Consider the following 13,357-nt stretch of genomic DNA (forward strand, 5'->3'; position numbering starts at 1 on the left):
ATACAAAGTCACCCAATAAAACATGAACAAGTTTTGCAAAGCACAGTAAAGGAAAGCCAGTTTGTTCTGAACACTTTATTGCTAAAAGGATGTAAAGGGTAAGAGGAAAAAGGTGATGAAACAATCCTTTTGTTATGCTTGTTGGGGAGTCAGGATGAACTTCCTTGGCCAGGGATAGAAGGAAGAGATCATCTAAACTTCAAAAACCACAACATAATTTGCATACTTCCTTGGCCAGGGATAGAAGAGACCATTAAACTTCAAAAACCACGACACAATTTGTGTGCCCATTGACCCCAGTTTTACTTGTACACAAAAGCATGAGAATTAAATAAAAATTCACGTAATGAGTAAATAATAAACGCTAAGTGTTTATTCCCCTCATGTATTTATATATTTGCAGCCAGAAATTCCAATGTTATGCGTAACATTGTTTTTCCAATAACCTTATAGCCTTTAGAACCAAAAGTCAGTCATCTTAATTTGAATATTACAGCATTAGTGACATCTGGTGGAAAATATAAGAGTTACAATGTAGCATTATATAGCTATTCTGATCTTTCACGTAAATTTTAAATAAATTTTACATACTAAATGAAAACAAGATGAAGAAATGGTCTATGAAGTTATCTACCTTATTGTGCTAATAATCTTTGAATCTATATGCTAAAATATATAGGTTAATGAACATAAGAAATGTTAGTGCATTATACTAATAAAAGCATTTTTCAGCATGCGTGTCCATATAGTGAAAAAATGATAAAAAGGGTCTCTTTTTATGAGACTCACAATAGGATAAAGAGTCCATGCCTCTATTTAAAGGAGAGCCCATACCTCTCTTTTTATGGCATCACATGCCAAAAAGCCTCCCTTAACAAGTTTTCAGATCAAATTGTGAACTGTGGGGTGTGTTAGGATGTATGTCAAGAAAATAGCTAGTTGTGCTTTGGAGAATATGGAATTTAGGTATATTTGGGAGAGACATTCTGTTTGAGATACTATGGATGGAGGCAACAAATTATGTTTTACAAGTGAGCTTTAAATATTACAATATCAAATGCTCTGAACTAGGGAGGGGTTTGAATATTTGTGACCAAAAGAGCAAACTGTGATCTATTACAGGACTGGCAAACTACAACCCTAGGGTCAAAGCAAACAGCTATGTTTTTTTTCTTATTGGAACACACTCATGCTCATTCATTTATGTATTGTCTATGGCTGTTTTCAGCCTCTTGAGTAGGTGCAAGAGACCATATGCCTTCAAAAGCAGAACTATTTACTACCTGGCCATTTACAGAAAGTTTGCCAGTCTCTAGTCCATTAGATAACTGTCATCAAACTTCCTGGTGCCCTTTCCACCACCTCCATGGGAGGAGTATACTTCCTGGTCCCATCCCATTGAAGTTTGGCTTGGCCTTCACTTGCTTTGGTCAGTGTGAAAAAGCTGGCTTTCAGAGTCCTAACCAATGTCCCTCCAACAGAATGAGCTAGGTGCAGCAAAAGTCAACCAATACATGAGACTGTTATACCTCAGCATAAACCTTCTCACAGAGGTTTGACTTCTCTGATGACACTGGGAAAAGGATCCTGAAAGCCAGATATATTTCCACTCCTCCTGGGCTCTACTTCAGACCATGATGGGCTTAACCTCTGTTCATCCCTCTACATATGGTAAGCAACACTGAGCCAGAGTCCAGGCCAGGCCTAGAGACCCATCATGCTGTCTTAAGAAGAACCTTCTCTTTAACATGGTGTAGAAACCACTCACAAGTCTTTCAGCTGTTGGTTTAAATGTCTTCCTCCTGAGGTAAGCCTCAAGGTCTAAAAAGAGGATGGGACAGTCCACTTGGAGCTACAGGGCAAAGCTTTTCCAGTCTAGCTTCACCTCAATAAAGTTCATAGTTTGGCTCCCGCTCAGCTCCAAAATGTGTATTTTATACATTATTAATTATTATTTTTTGAAATAGTCTTGCTCTGTTGCCCAGGCTAGAGTACAGTGGCACGATCTTGGCTCACTGCAACCTCCGCCTCACGGGTTCAAGCGATTCTCCTGCCTCAGCCTCCCAAGTAGCTGGGATTACAGGTGCCCGCCACCATGCTCAGCTAATTTTTGTATGTTTTGTAGAGACGGGGTTTCACAATCTTGGCCAGGCTGGTCTCAAACTCCTGACCTAGTGATCCACCTGCCTCGGCCTCCCAGTGCTGGGATTACAGGCGTGAACCACAGCACCCAGCCCAAAATGCGTATTTCTTAATTGATTATATAATCTGTAAGGGTTAAAATGACTCGTCATGACTAGCTCCCCAGAAACCTCAGAGTAAACAGTAACATGCAAATGATACAAAAATCTAAGAATTGAATCCTGTTAATAACGGTAGCTGAGTTGAAATGACCAGAATATACACACAACCTTTAAAAATGTGATTTCAGCAGGGCGTGGTGGCTCACGCCTATAATCCCAGTAGTTTGTGACATTAAGGCAGGTGGATCATGAGGTCAGGAGTTCAAGACTAGCCTGGCAACATGGTGAAACCTCCTCTCTACTAAAAATACAAAAATTAGCCACGCGTGGTGGTACATGCCTGTAATCCCAGCTACTCGGGAGGCTGAGACAGAATTGCTGGAATCCGGGATGCGGAGGTTGTAGTGAGCTGAGCTGCGTCACTGCACTCCAGCCTGGGCGACAGAGTAAGATTCCATCTTGGGGCAAAAAAAAGTGATTTCACAGAATTTAGTCTGACATCTCAAATAGTTAAAATACAAATGAAGCATTTATTGGCCATTTTCTTGATATCATCTAGCTGGGTAACACCAGTGCTCCATTTATTCCATAAAGATATGAAGAGTCTACAAATTTGTCACTGAGAACCCAGAAACTGCCACTGATCCACAGTATTTGCTCAATATGTAATTTCTGAATGAACACATTCAGACTATCTGCAATTACTTCATACACATAAAGAACTTAAGTGTCTAATAATAAGCATTAATAAACTGAATTTTTACAAAATGAGGTCAGATTTAGATTAGAGATGAGAGAAGACTTTACAAATCTGCCTTAAATTGACTTTGGAAAAACAGGTGAGAACTGGATAGAAAGCATGTACCAGATGAAGGTATTAATGAAAGCACAGGAATAAGCATAGTATTTAAATACCTAAAGAAAAGTAGGCTGATAATAAGGCTAAGAGTATAGTAAAGTACTAAAATCAACATTTGTTCAACTGGAATTGTTGGACTAATTCCAAAGGACATTTATCCTTTCACAATGATGAAGTAATAGCTTTGTCTATTGCTATGAGATCAACAGGATGTGATCAAAGTTTATCCATTAGATTGAAGACACCTCAAGACTCACTCAACTTTGTATCTTTAAGTTCTATAACTTCATAGGAACAAGAATTCAATAGTTATGCTGAATCAATTCTAATTACCATTTAACTATATCAACACCAAACCAGTATCAAAATTTTTAAGACAAATTTAAAACAAACTTAACTTTATTTCCTCACTTTCACTTAAAACTTGATTTTATAAAACACACACACACAAAAACATTTTTAAGAGTTCTGTATCACAGAACATTAAAGAGTACAAATATCCATTGTTTCATAAGTTCAAGTTACATAAATTAAAGTCAAATTTGGAAACTGATTCATTAGGGAAAACTATACATGAAATGAAGGTCAAAAGGAGCTAATACAGCAATATTTCATGTTTATAGATTATTAGTTACTTTCAGGACCTTAGCAAAGATTCTGAATATTTAGACTTCCTTTGCTGTATTTTATACTTAAATATCTCCCTACCTATACTGAGTCAAGCTACTTGACCAAAACATCTGATTTAGGAAAGCATTTAGCTTTATAGCACAAGTTTTTCCATCTACAGTTACTATCTTCAAAGAATATACATCACAACGTTGACAAAAAAAATTCCTGGTTCCTTTTGAACAGTGTGCAATAAATTCATGATGTTAACTCCATGGTAAGTCAAATAGGCACCAAAAAATAAAAGGAACAATTACACACAGTTCAGTAAGTATCATTTTGGTTTTCTCCATGTAAAAATTAACCAATGAAATAAAACATATTAACTGTAGATGATTTGATTTCAGGAAAACCAAATTTCAAAATTACAATTACATTATTTTCCTCACGTCATCCTCAGTCATTGACAGGAATTTTGTAGGCCACCATGCTATTTACTTTGTGGATTGTAGTAGTAAATGAACGAAGGCGGACTTCCTCAGAATTGGTAATAAACTGTGGTCCCGACTCTTCCCATTTTTCAGGTACAACCAAATCTTTGTCTGTATAAATCAGCAGATCAAATGAACCTAAATTGGGGATAAGATCATTAAAGTACATTACTTTCTAAAAGTAAAACTAATCTTGTTGCCTCTCTTCTATTTTGAACAACTCACTGCTGGAAAAGGTCATTTGGCTTGGCCTCTAATCACTAATTTATTTTGCTCAATGAACATTTATCTTAATAAAGAAAATATTGTATCTAATTTCTGTGCAATTTAGTGATTGTGTTCAAGTAACCCTTATCTTATTTAATAATGGTCCCAAGGGTGGGTGCGGTGGCTCACGCCTGTAATCCCAGCACTTTGGGAGCCCAAGGTGGGCGAATCACTAGGTCAGGAGGAGATCGAGACCATCCTGGTTATCATGGTGAAACCCCGTCTCTACTAAAAATACAAAAAATTAGCTGGGCATGGTGGCGGGTGCCTGTAGTCCCAGCTACTGGGGATGCTGAGGCGGGAGAATAGTGTGAACCTGGGAGGCAGAGCTTGCAGTGAGCCGAGATCGCGCTACTGCACTCCAGCCTGGGCGACAGAGTGAGACTCCGTCTCAAAATAAATAAATAAATAAATAAATAAAAATAATGGTCCCAAAGCACAAGAATAGTGATGCCAGCATATTGTTATAATTGTTCCAGTTTATTAACTCTTACGATGCTTAATTTACATATTAAATTGTATCACAGGTATGTATGCATAAGAAAAACATCATACAGGGTTCATACTATCCATGGTTTCAGGTAGTCACTGTGGGTCTCCTTGTGGAAAGGGAGACTATGATACATTAATTTTCCTTTATAATGTTTTTTCTTCAATTTATATTACATAAATCTGACAAGACAAAATTGAATAAAGGGGTGATTAAGGCAGTAGCTTAGTCTTTTTGCCAATCAATTTAATCCAACAAGAAGTTGTATACTTACAGGAAACTTCCAACAGTGGCAGAAATGTCACCGTAGCTGTTATCTGTCTGATCACTGAACGGATTTCATCCTGGATAGCTTTCTGAGACTTTTCTCTGGGTGCACTGTCAAAAAAAAAAAAAAAAAAAAAAATCAACAGTGCACCCAATCAATTAATTCATTTTAGGTTTTAAGTTATTTCAAACATAGTGGTAAGATTATTTATTTGATTAAATGCTCTCAACATCAAATAAGCAGTGCTTTAAAAAGGAGGTTTGTAAAAACTGTGAATGAAAGTATCCTTTGGACCTATAACCTAGTAGGCACAACATACATCCTCATTACTTCATTTATCCTGCCAGGCATCTTTTAGAGCTGGTCTTAGTGTCAGGTCATTTAGTATCAGATGACTAGAAAATCTGCCAATCATTTCAAGTTCAGGAAACTTCAGCATCTCTTGAAATAAAATAACAAATGCTATCTAAAATATTTAATTGGTATAATCATTTTGGCACTTTTAGTAATGCCTAAATGTCTAAATTCCTATTTTCTCAAATAAAACATTAAATTGTGTATCAAATTATTTTATAAGCTAAAAATTTCCTAAAATAAACCAAAGCCTTCAGAAGCAAACTACATTTCACTGTAAGAAATGGTTCCCAGTTTATAGAAAAGCATGCCTAGGACAATGCTAAACATTAGAGTATAAAGACAGACACTTCTCTTCCAGGGAGTCTGGAACTTTCAGAAATTTATCAAGTGTCTTAGGAAGTAGATGGCATTAAAGGAAGTACAGCAGAGCTACATCATAAATTGTGTGAATCTAATATAATTCCTTATAGTTAAAAACATCTTAGAACAATTCATTAAATGGTTCATCTAGTATATCATGTGTAGTTTTGTATATACCACCATAAATACTGTTTGAAAATTGCTGATTTAGACTAAAGGCAATTATATATATACAAATCAATGATATGTTAAACCGACAATTCTTTTCCACAGGTGACTGAGGATATCTTAGAAAATATAAATTAGAAACAAACTATATTTTATATAAAACTAGTTCAATATAATTAGAACTCAATTGGTAATAAAAACAAGTTTTGAAAAAATATATCAAAGTAGAAATAATGTAATTCCTACTTACCTGTCATCTTTTGCAGTCTTGTCACACTCAATATCAAACTGCCATCTTTCCAGGACCTCACCACTTTCAATATTTGAGATAACTACAACCAGTTTCTGAACTGAACACTTGTATAACCAATCTGCAACACATAAAAATGAAGGCATCTTTCTTGGTCCACTGCATCATAAAGTAGCTCTCTTCTCAGGTCCTACTCCCTATCCTCAGCAAATTCCTACCACTGCTATCTTGGACTTCCTCCTACGTGCAAGAAAATTTGCACCATCAATACTCTAACTTCTGTTTTCAAATTCTCAGTATCTGTACCAGGTACAGTAATTGGTGCTGAGGACAGAATACTGAACATATGGTACTTTCATCCTAATCCAAGATAAAAGCATAGGAGATGGGCATTCATCTACTCATCACACCAATAAATGACAAATTATCATTGTAATGGCTGCTATGAAAGAGAGATGTAAGATGCAATGAGAGCATAAAAGAAGGAAAATTTGAGCCACTTACGGAGGTCAGAAAAGGTTTGAGTTTAGCTCTAGGGATAAACAGCATTAAATATGCAAAAGGATAGGAAAGAAGATACAGGCCTCAAATACTCACAAGGGAAGAGCATATAACTAGAAGACTGGAAGCAGCTCACTACAAGTGCAATCAAGAAACAAACAAACAAACAAAATAAAACAATACAATCCTTGCAAGATTAATAGAAGCCAGACCACGCAAAGCCTGGTGGATCAAATTTAAAAAATATGCACTTCAAGACCAGTGAAGTCATTACTGTGTGTGAAGCAGGATGTAAAGCAATTAGTCTTGTATTTCAAAACTATCATTCTAGCTGTGATATGGAAAGTAGACTGGAGATGTTAAAGAGGGGATCTAGAGACACTAGTTGGTCCATCAGTAATTCGAGCAAGAGTTAATGAAAGCTTGTAGGAGGATAAACTGGTAGAGACGAAGCAGTAGGTAAATGTAAGAGATTTCATGGTTAAAATTTATTGGGTTTAGTCATGGTAGTAAGGAAGAAGCATGATTCAGGGACAGCTTCCAAGTTTCTTTTATTTCTGTTTGGACGGTTTAGCCACTGACAGAGAGAAAATTAAAGAGTATCAGTTTTGGATATGATCCTAAATTTAATTTTTAGTATGCTTGAGTATATGTTATCTCTGGGATAGCTACATAAAGATATAGCTGCTGAATATATGAGTCTGGAGAAAGAGGCTTTGGGATAGATATATAAGTTTGTGAGTTGACTACACAGAGGTTGCTAGTGAAGCTATACACAGGTCAGAAATCACCTATAGAGAAATTATAAAGACAGAACGGGGGCTCAGATTGAGCCTTGAAGTAATCTTGGAAATTGAAACAGCATATTCAGGAGTCAGCGAAGTTTTTGTAAAGAAACTTTGTAAAGAAAAATTACAAAAAAGAGTAATTAGTAAATATTTTAAGCTTATAGGCCACCAAGGTCTCTGTTGCTTATTTTTAAACAAACCTGAAGTGTAAAAATATTCTTAGCTTGTGGGCAGTGCAAAAACAGGCCACCTGTTGGATGCGGCCTGTGGGCCTTGTGATCCCTGGCATTTATCAACAACTTTTTATGAGTTTCACTCTGAAAAGGAGGAGACTGGGTGGTAATTTGTTCTTCCTTTAAAACTGGAGAGATGAAAACAATGGGGATAATTAAAATCAAAACACAGAAGCAGAAAATATAACAGAGAACAGGATCAAGACCCTAAAAAAGGCTAGAGGAAATGACATTCAAAACAAAACAACTGGCTAGGTGTGGTGGCTCACGCCTGTAATCCCAGCACTTTGGGAGACAGAGGTGGGTGAATCACGAGGTCAGGAGTTCAAGACTAGCCTGGCCAAAATGGTGAAACCACGTCTCTGGTAAAAATACAAAAATTAGCCGGGCATAGTGGCAGGCGCCTATAATCTCAGCTACTCGGGAGGCAGAGGTTGCAGTGAGTGGAGATCACGCCACTGCACTCCAGTCTGGGTGACAGAGTGAGACTCCAAACAAAAAACAAACAGAACAACTTGCCTCTAGGGAAGAGCAATTTTTCCACTTTAACTAAAATAAAAGGGAGAAGTTAAATAGGAAGGTCTAGACACACATAACGTGAAGTGTCATCAATGCAGTCTCAAAGGAGACAACCTAAAAACCATTGGCTTCAATGCAGTCTCAAAGAAGACAACCTAAAAACCATTGGCTTAGGCAATGCTTGCTTCTCTAGCAAATTAAGATGGAAACACACATCCATAGTTGCCTAGAGGTTCCAGGCCAAATGATCTGAGTGCAGCCCTATGAATCACTACAGATGATTTATTCCTGACCCCCAATTTTGGATGCAACTCTGGGAGAGGTGGACACTCCTATCAATGTCTTTCCTGTGTACACTTGAGAACAGAGGTCTATTCCCACACCAAAAGAGGTCTCATCTTGCTATTTTGACAATACCAATCTACTACAGCAGCAGTTCTCAACTAAGGGCAATTTTGTCCCCTTGGGCACATCTGGCAATATAATTTATGGAGACACTTTTGGTTGTCAGAGCAAGGTGGTTTGTTACTGGCATTTGGTTAGTAAAGGCCATAGATGTTGGTAAACATTCTATAACACACAGAAAAGCACCCACACCAAAGAAATATCCAGGCCAAAATGTCAACAGGGCTATCTTCCCTTGCCTGTCAATTTAAGACGTAACATCCACAGGTTGTTGAGGCATTCCACTCCTGTACACATAAAAGGCAAGGCAATGTTAACAGTTTATCTAGAGGATAGTATAGGTTGAAAGAGAGTTATCAAGCTAAAAAAGTTCACATGGCCATTATCGGAAGGGCATATTAAAAATAGGTTAGTAAAAATGCAATAAAAATGGCAAAACAAAGACACATTTCTGGTCAACAACAAAAGAAATAATTTCTAAAAAAAAAAAAAAAAAAAAAAAGATGCCCACTGTAGTACTTTCAAAAATTTTAGAAGATCAAATGGGAGAAACATTTGAAAAATTAGAAATGAGAATCCTAAGTGGAGGGTAACATGAAAGAGAAACTAACAGGAATTCTAGAAAGGAAAAAGAAATAGATGAAGAACAAGTATTCACCCGACAGGTAATACAGCAATTTCTCGAACTAAAGAAAAACGAACGTTCAGACAGAAAAGGCTTACTGAATCACCGGCAGAATTTTTGAAAACGACAAACAGAAATATGTGAAAAACAAAACAAACAAACAAAAAAACTGTGAGTGTTCTGTCATTTAGCAGCTAATCTTTTTCTTTTTTTGAAGTTTATCTGGTTGAATCCAATTTCCTTGATATTAATCTAATGATAACATTAGACTACAGAAAACTAATTAGTTACAGAAAATACATTATATTGAGAATATGTAGTGTATATTTTCTCAGATAGTGAACACCGTTATAATTATGTAAAATTCCAACCTGTTCCATTTGGCCACATTAACTGCGAAAGCCACTTCTAAGGGAGTTGATGAAGACTATTTTTCAGCCATATCAGATTTCTTACATCAAAATATTCAGCCCACTCACAATGTAGTGGGGGAAGAGTGAATTTCTTCCATTTTATATATTATTTGCTTCCTCTCAACTTAAAATATATTTGAGATGTGAGTACACTTCTATTTGCAGAGCGGAAAAATGACCACTTGAGATGCTAAAAAATCTGCAAGACTCAAATTACTTCCAATGATTAAATACCTTTTAGTTGTTCCACCACATTATTTAGGTATTTTATGAGCTCAAGATCAGTAGTTACAAGCAAGGTGAGTCCGTATTTCTGCACTCGAGTAAAAGTTTCAGATGGATATATGCCACGCTGATATAAAATGCTGTTGATGCCGAATGCTGCAAGCAAAAGAAATGTTACAGAAAATTCATTATCACTGCATAACTCTGGAAAATAAAATATATTTGGATGTGGCTATATTTTCATTAGGCTATACAGCTATAAATGACTGAACACACGTGTATCTTGCTGAAAGCAGAGTAGGTACAAAGTGGCATTAAAAATCCTTAAAAGTCTTGTATCTAAGTAAAAAAAGATAATTGTTTTCACGTGCCAAGGAAAAAAAAAGCCAAAGTGTATCAACCTACTATTGCCAAATTTCACCTCATTGTAATCCAAGTCCAAATTCAGATTATGAGGCTAGAGGATGTCAAAATAGGCTGTTGCATTCGAGTCAGCAACTGACTGAATAGTCACTTTGCTCCAGACAAGCCTGTATCTTCCCCTTTCCCTCCCAAATCCTGCCAGGTTCCTTTACAACGTGCAGCTGGCCTGTTCGAGAACAAGGGTTCCCAAAATCTTGTTTACCGCCAGCCTCATGCCTAATAATCACTTAGAGTGGGAGGGTGAGGGTGCTCTCGCAGTTAAAAAAAACACACACATACACACCCACACTGGGACCCACCCCAGTCACGCTGTGTCCTGTATCGGAAAGTAAGGGGTGGGAGGTGGGACGGATCTGCACTTAAAGGAAGAAACGCTCCGGAAGAGGCTACGCCGCGAGGTAGGCCCCAGCAGCACGCAGGCTTGCAGCTCCACGTTATAGCAACGCGTCAGGAGGAACAGCCTGCAGCCGCCGCTCCCAGATTACTTCTCCGGTCTCAGAGGCCGAGCTGTGGGCCTACTGAGCCGCCACGACTCAGTTCCCCCCAATATAATGGCCGGCGCGAGGACTTACAGAAGAACTCGGCCACGATTTCAGCGCTCCCGCGCAGGGTGATTCCCTGCTCCCGGGAGAGCTGCAGCGCCATGGCCAGGGACACAAACAAAGGCACGCACTTGCACTCGGCGGACAGCAACCACAGCGGCTCCCACAGCACTTCCCCGCCAAGCGTTTCAAAAGTAACGACGCAGCGCGTTGTCCGGTCCTCTGCGCAGGCGCGACGAGCCTCTAAGCCCCGCCCCACGCGGCGGGGCCCTGCCCTTTCTCTCCGCCTTCCTGCGATCTCGCGGGAACGGCCGGTTTGCGCAGGCGGAGTTGGTGGACCTGCTCGCGCTTGCCGGTTGTGACACTCCGGTAGGTTTAGGTTAGGCTGTGTCTTCTGGTCGTGGTTTACTAGTTGGGGCCGAGGGAAGAAGATGTCGATTCCAATTTCAGTAGCCGCTCTCTAGGCTTATGAACTGAAAGACCAAGGAGCACAGTTTCCGAGTTTCAAGATACTTTCAAACTGAAAGGAACGGTTTGCCAGCTGCGCCCGTACTGGCCCATGTGACCCCTAGTGAAAGATCTAAACTTCCGCTAGATGCTTTGGGAATTCCTAAAGCGACTACGTGCACAGCAGCCAACCCACAGCTTTAGAGGGTTCGCCTTCTGTGTGGGAGCGCGGCTTTTCCCGAGAAATTGGGTTAGGGATTAAAGAGAACTGCATCCTTTTTTCTGCCCTTTGTCCACGTCTGTCCTGGGCTTAGGGCCACCCCTCCGAGGCCAGCGGGGTAGGCAAGTCGGGCGGTAGGGGGCTGCATCCGGAAGTCCAGGCTGCGTTCTGTCCACCCTGCCCACCCTTAGGGGGCAGGACAGGAATAAGGTCACCTCACCAAAGAGGCCCATCAACATTGAAGAATTTTTCAATGAATCTTGACTCACCAAACTCAATGACTTTTCATTGAAAAGGGTGAGAATTATTAAGGACATATTGCACAATTAATGTTCATGTCCATTTTGAAAGAAGTTTATTCTTAAAGCAGCTAGGAAGATATTTGTAAAACGACGCCTGAAAAACTCTCATATCTGCCAGACATTATAAGAGAAATACTTGAGTGTTGTTAGTTTTCCGTTTGCTGCATAACGAATTACCACACATCAGTGACTTCAAAACAACACCTATTCGTTTTCTCAGTCCTGTAGGTCAGAAGTCTGGACGTGGCATTGTTGACTGCTTTGCTCAGTCACACAAGGTTGAAATCGAAGGGTCTGCAAGTGGGATCTCATCTGAGGTTTGGGGTCCTTCTAAGCCCTCTGGCAGAATTTCCTTGGGGTTGTTGGACTGAGGTCCATTTTGTCTCGCCAGCTGTTGGCCAGAGGCCAGCTATGTTTGTCAGCTAGCCCTTCCACAAGCCTTCTCACACTTCCCATCTCTGTGATTTCGGGGAGACCCCAGCCCCTTTTAAAGGCTCACCTGATTAAGTCAGACCCAGTCACATCTCCCTTTTGATGAACCTAGTCCCAGAAGTGATATCTGCTCATATTTGTAGTTTTCCTACCCAGACTCCGGGGAGGGGATTATGTAGGTGTGCTCTCTAGGGGCCAGGAATGTGGGGAACTGGCTTAGAGTTCTGCCTGTACAGTGTTGTATATCATGTTTTGATCAGTTTGAAGAGTAAGGGATGGGTGTGATAGGTTGCAGGCTGACTTGACCCAGTAAATTTTCCTTAAATCCTTTCATCTCTGTGTGTGTATAAATCACAATCCTTGATGTGAAGAACAGTGTCAGGGAAGGTGCGGAGTAAGAAGCAAGAGAGTTGGATGTCCTTCGCGCCTTCCACTGGAAGCTTGGGTAGAGCTAGAATTTTGGCATCACGCTGGTAGAACATGGTGCCCATGTTTTTCCACATAAAAACTGCCTCTTGTTTCTAAGGAACTTGATATTAACAATCAGCACTTCCGGAAAGATTTTCTTGAGTTTCATGGTATTGTAGTTTTTAAGTTCTCTGAAGCTACAAATAATTTAGTATAACCTGGAAATTCTAGAAATTAAAAGACTGGCATAATTATGATTTTTCTGTGTACAGAGGAAGTACTAAATGTCTGTACCCTATGAGGAGACATAAGACATGAGGTTTAGAAGGAATGGTCTGTGTCTTTTGAGGAGTTTGTAGTCTACTTCGGTTTAAATATTTATACTTTTTTTTTTTTTAATGAAAATTCGAAGTTCATGAGTTTGGCCTTATCTGGTTTCTGCCTGCATGGGAAGCCCGCTATTAGATTACTTTCCTCGTCTGTCTGCTCCTTTCAATAACTTGGCCCTCCAT

At 39.2% G+C, this 13,357-nt stretch overlaps 1 protein-coding gene and 1 long non-coding RNA gene across 2 annotated transcripts in view; one reads left to right on the forward strand and one right to left on the reverse strand.

The window, feature by feature from the left end:
* Window positions 1–3,483: 3,483 nt before the first annotated feature.
* On the reverse strand, window positions 3,484–11,268 carry MAD2L1 (mitotic arrest deficient 2 like 1). The gene is made up of 5 exons (XM_045392820.3): window positions 11,067–11,268; window positions 10,081–10,227; window positions 6,363–6,483; window positions 5,234–5,337; window positions 3,484–4,340 (listed from the first exon to the last, which is right to left on the reverse strand). The coding sequence occupies exons 1-5, from the start codon at window positions 11,137–11,139 to the stop codon at window positions 4,168–4,170; spliced, it is 618 nt and encodes a 205-aa protein (XP_045248755.1). The 5' UTR covers window positions 11,140–11,268; the 3' UTR covers window positions 3,484–4,167.
* A 96-nt stretch (window positions 11,269–11,364) lies between these two features.
* Window positions 11,365–13,357, forward strand: part of LOC135970991 (uncharacterized) — a 95,758-nt gene continuing 93,765 nt past the window's right edge. Inside the window, exon 1 of the long non-coding RNA XR_010586975.2 lies at window positions 11,365–11,405. This is a non-coding gene — a long non-coding RNA (uncharacterized lncRNA). The remainder of the gene's footprint in view (window positions 11,406–13,357) is intronic.

This window comes from Macaca fascicularis, chromosome 5 (assembly GCF_037993035.2).
Source record: "Macaca fascicularis isolate 582-1 chromosome 5, T2T-MFA8v1.1".
NCBI classification, from domain to species: domain Eukaryota; kingdom Metazoa; phylum Chordata; class Mammalia; order Primates; family Cercopithecidae; genus Macaca; species Macaca fascicularis.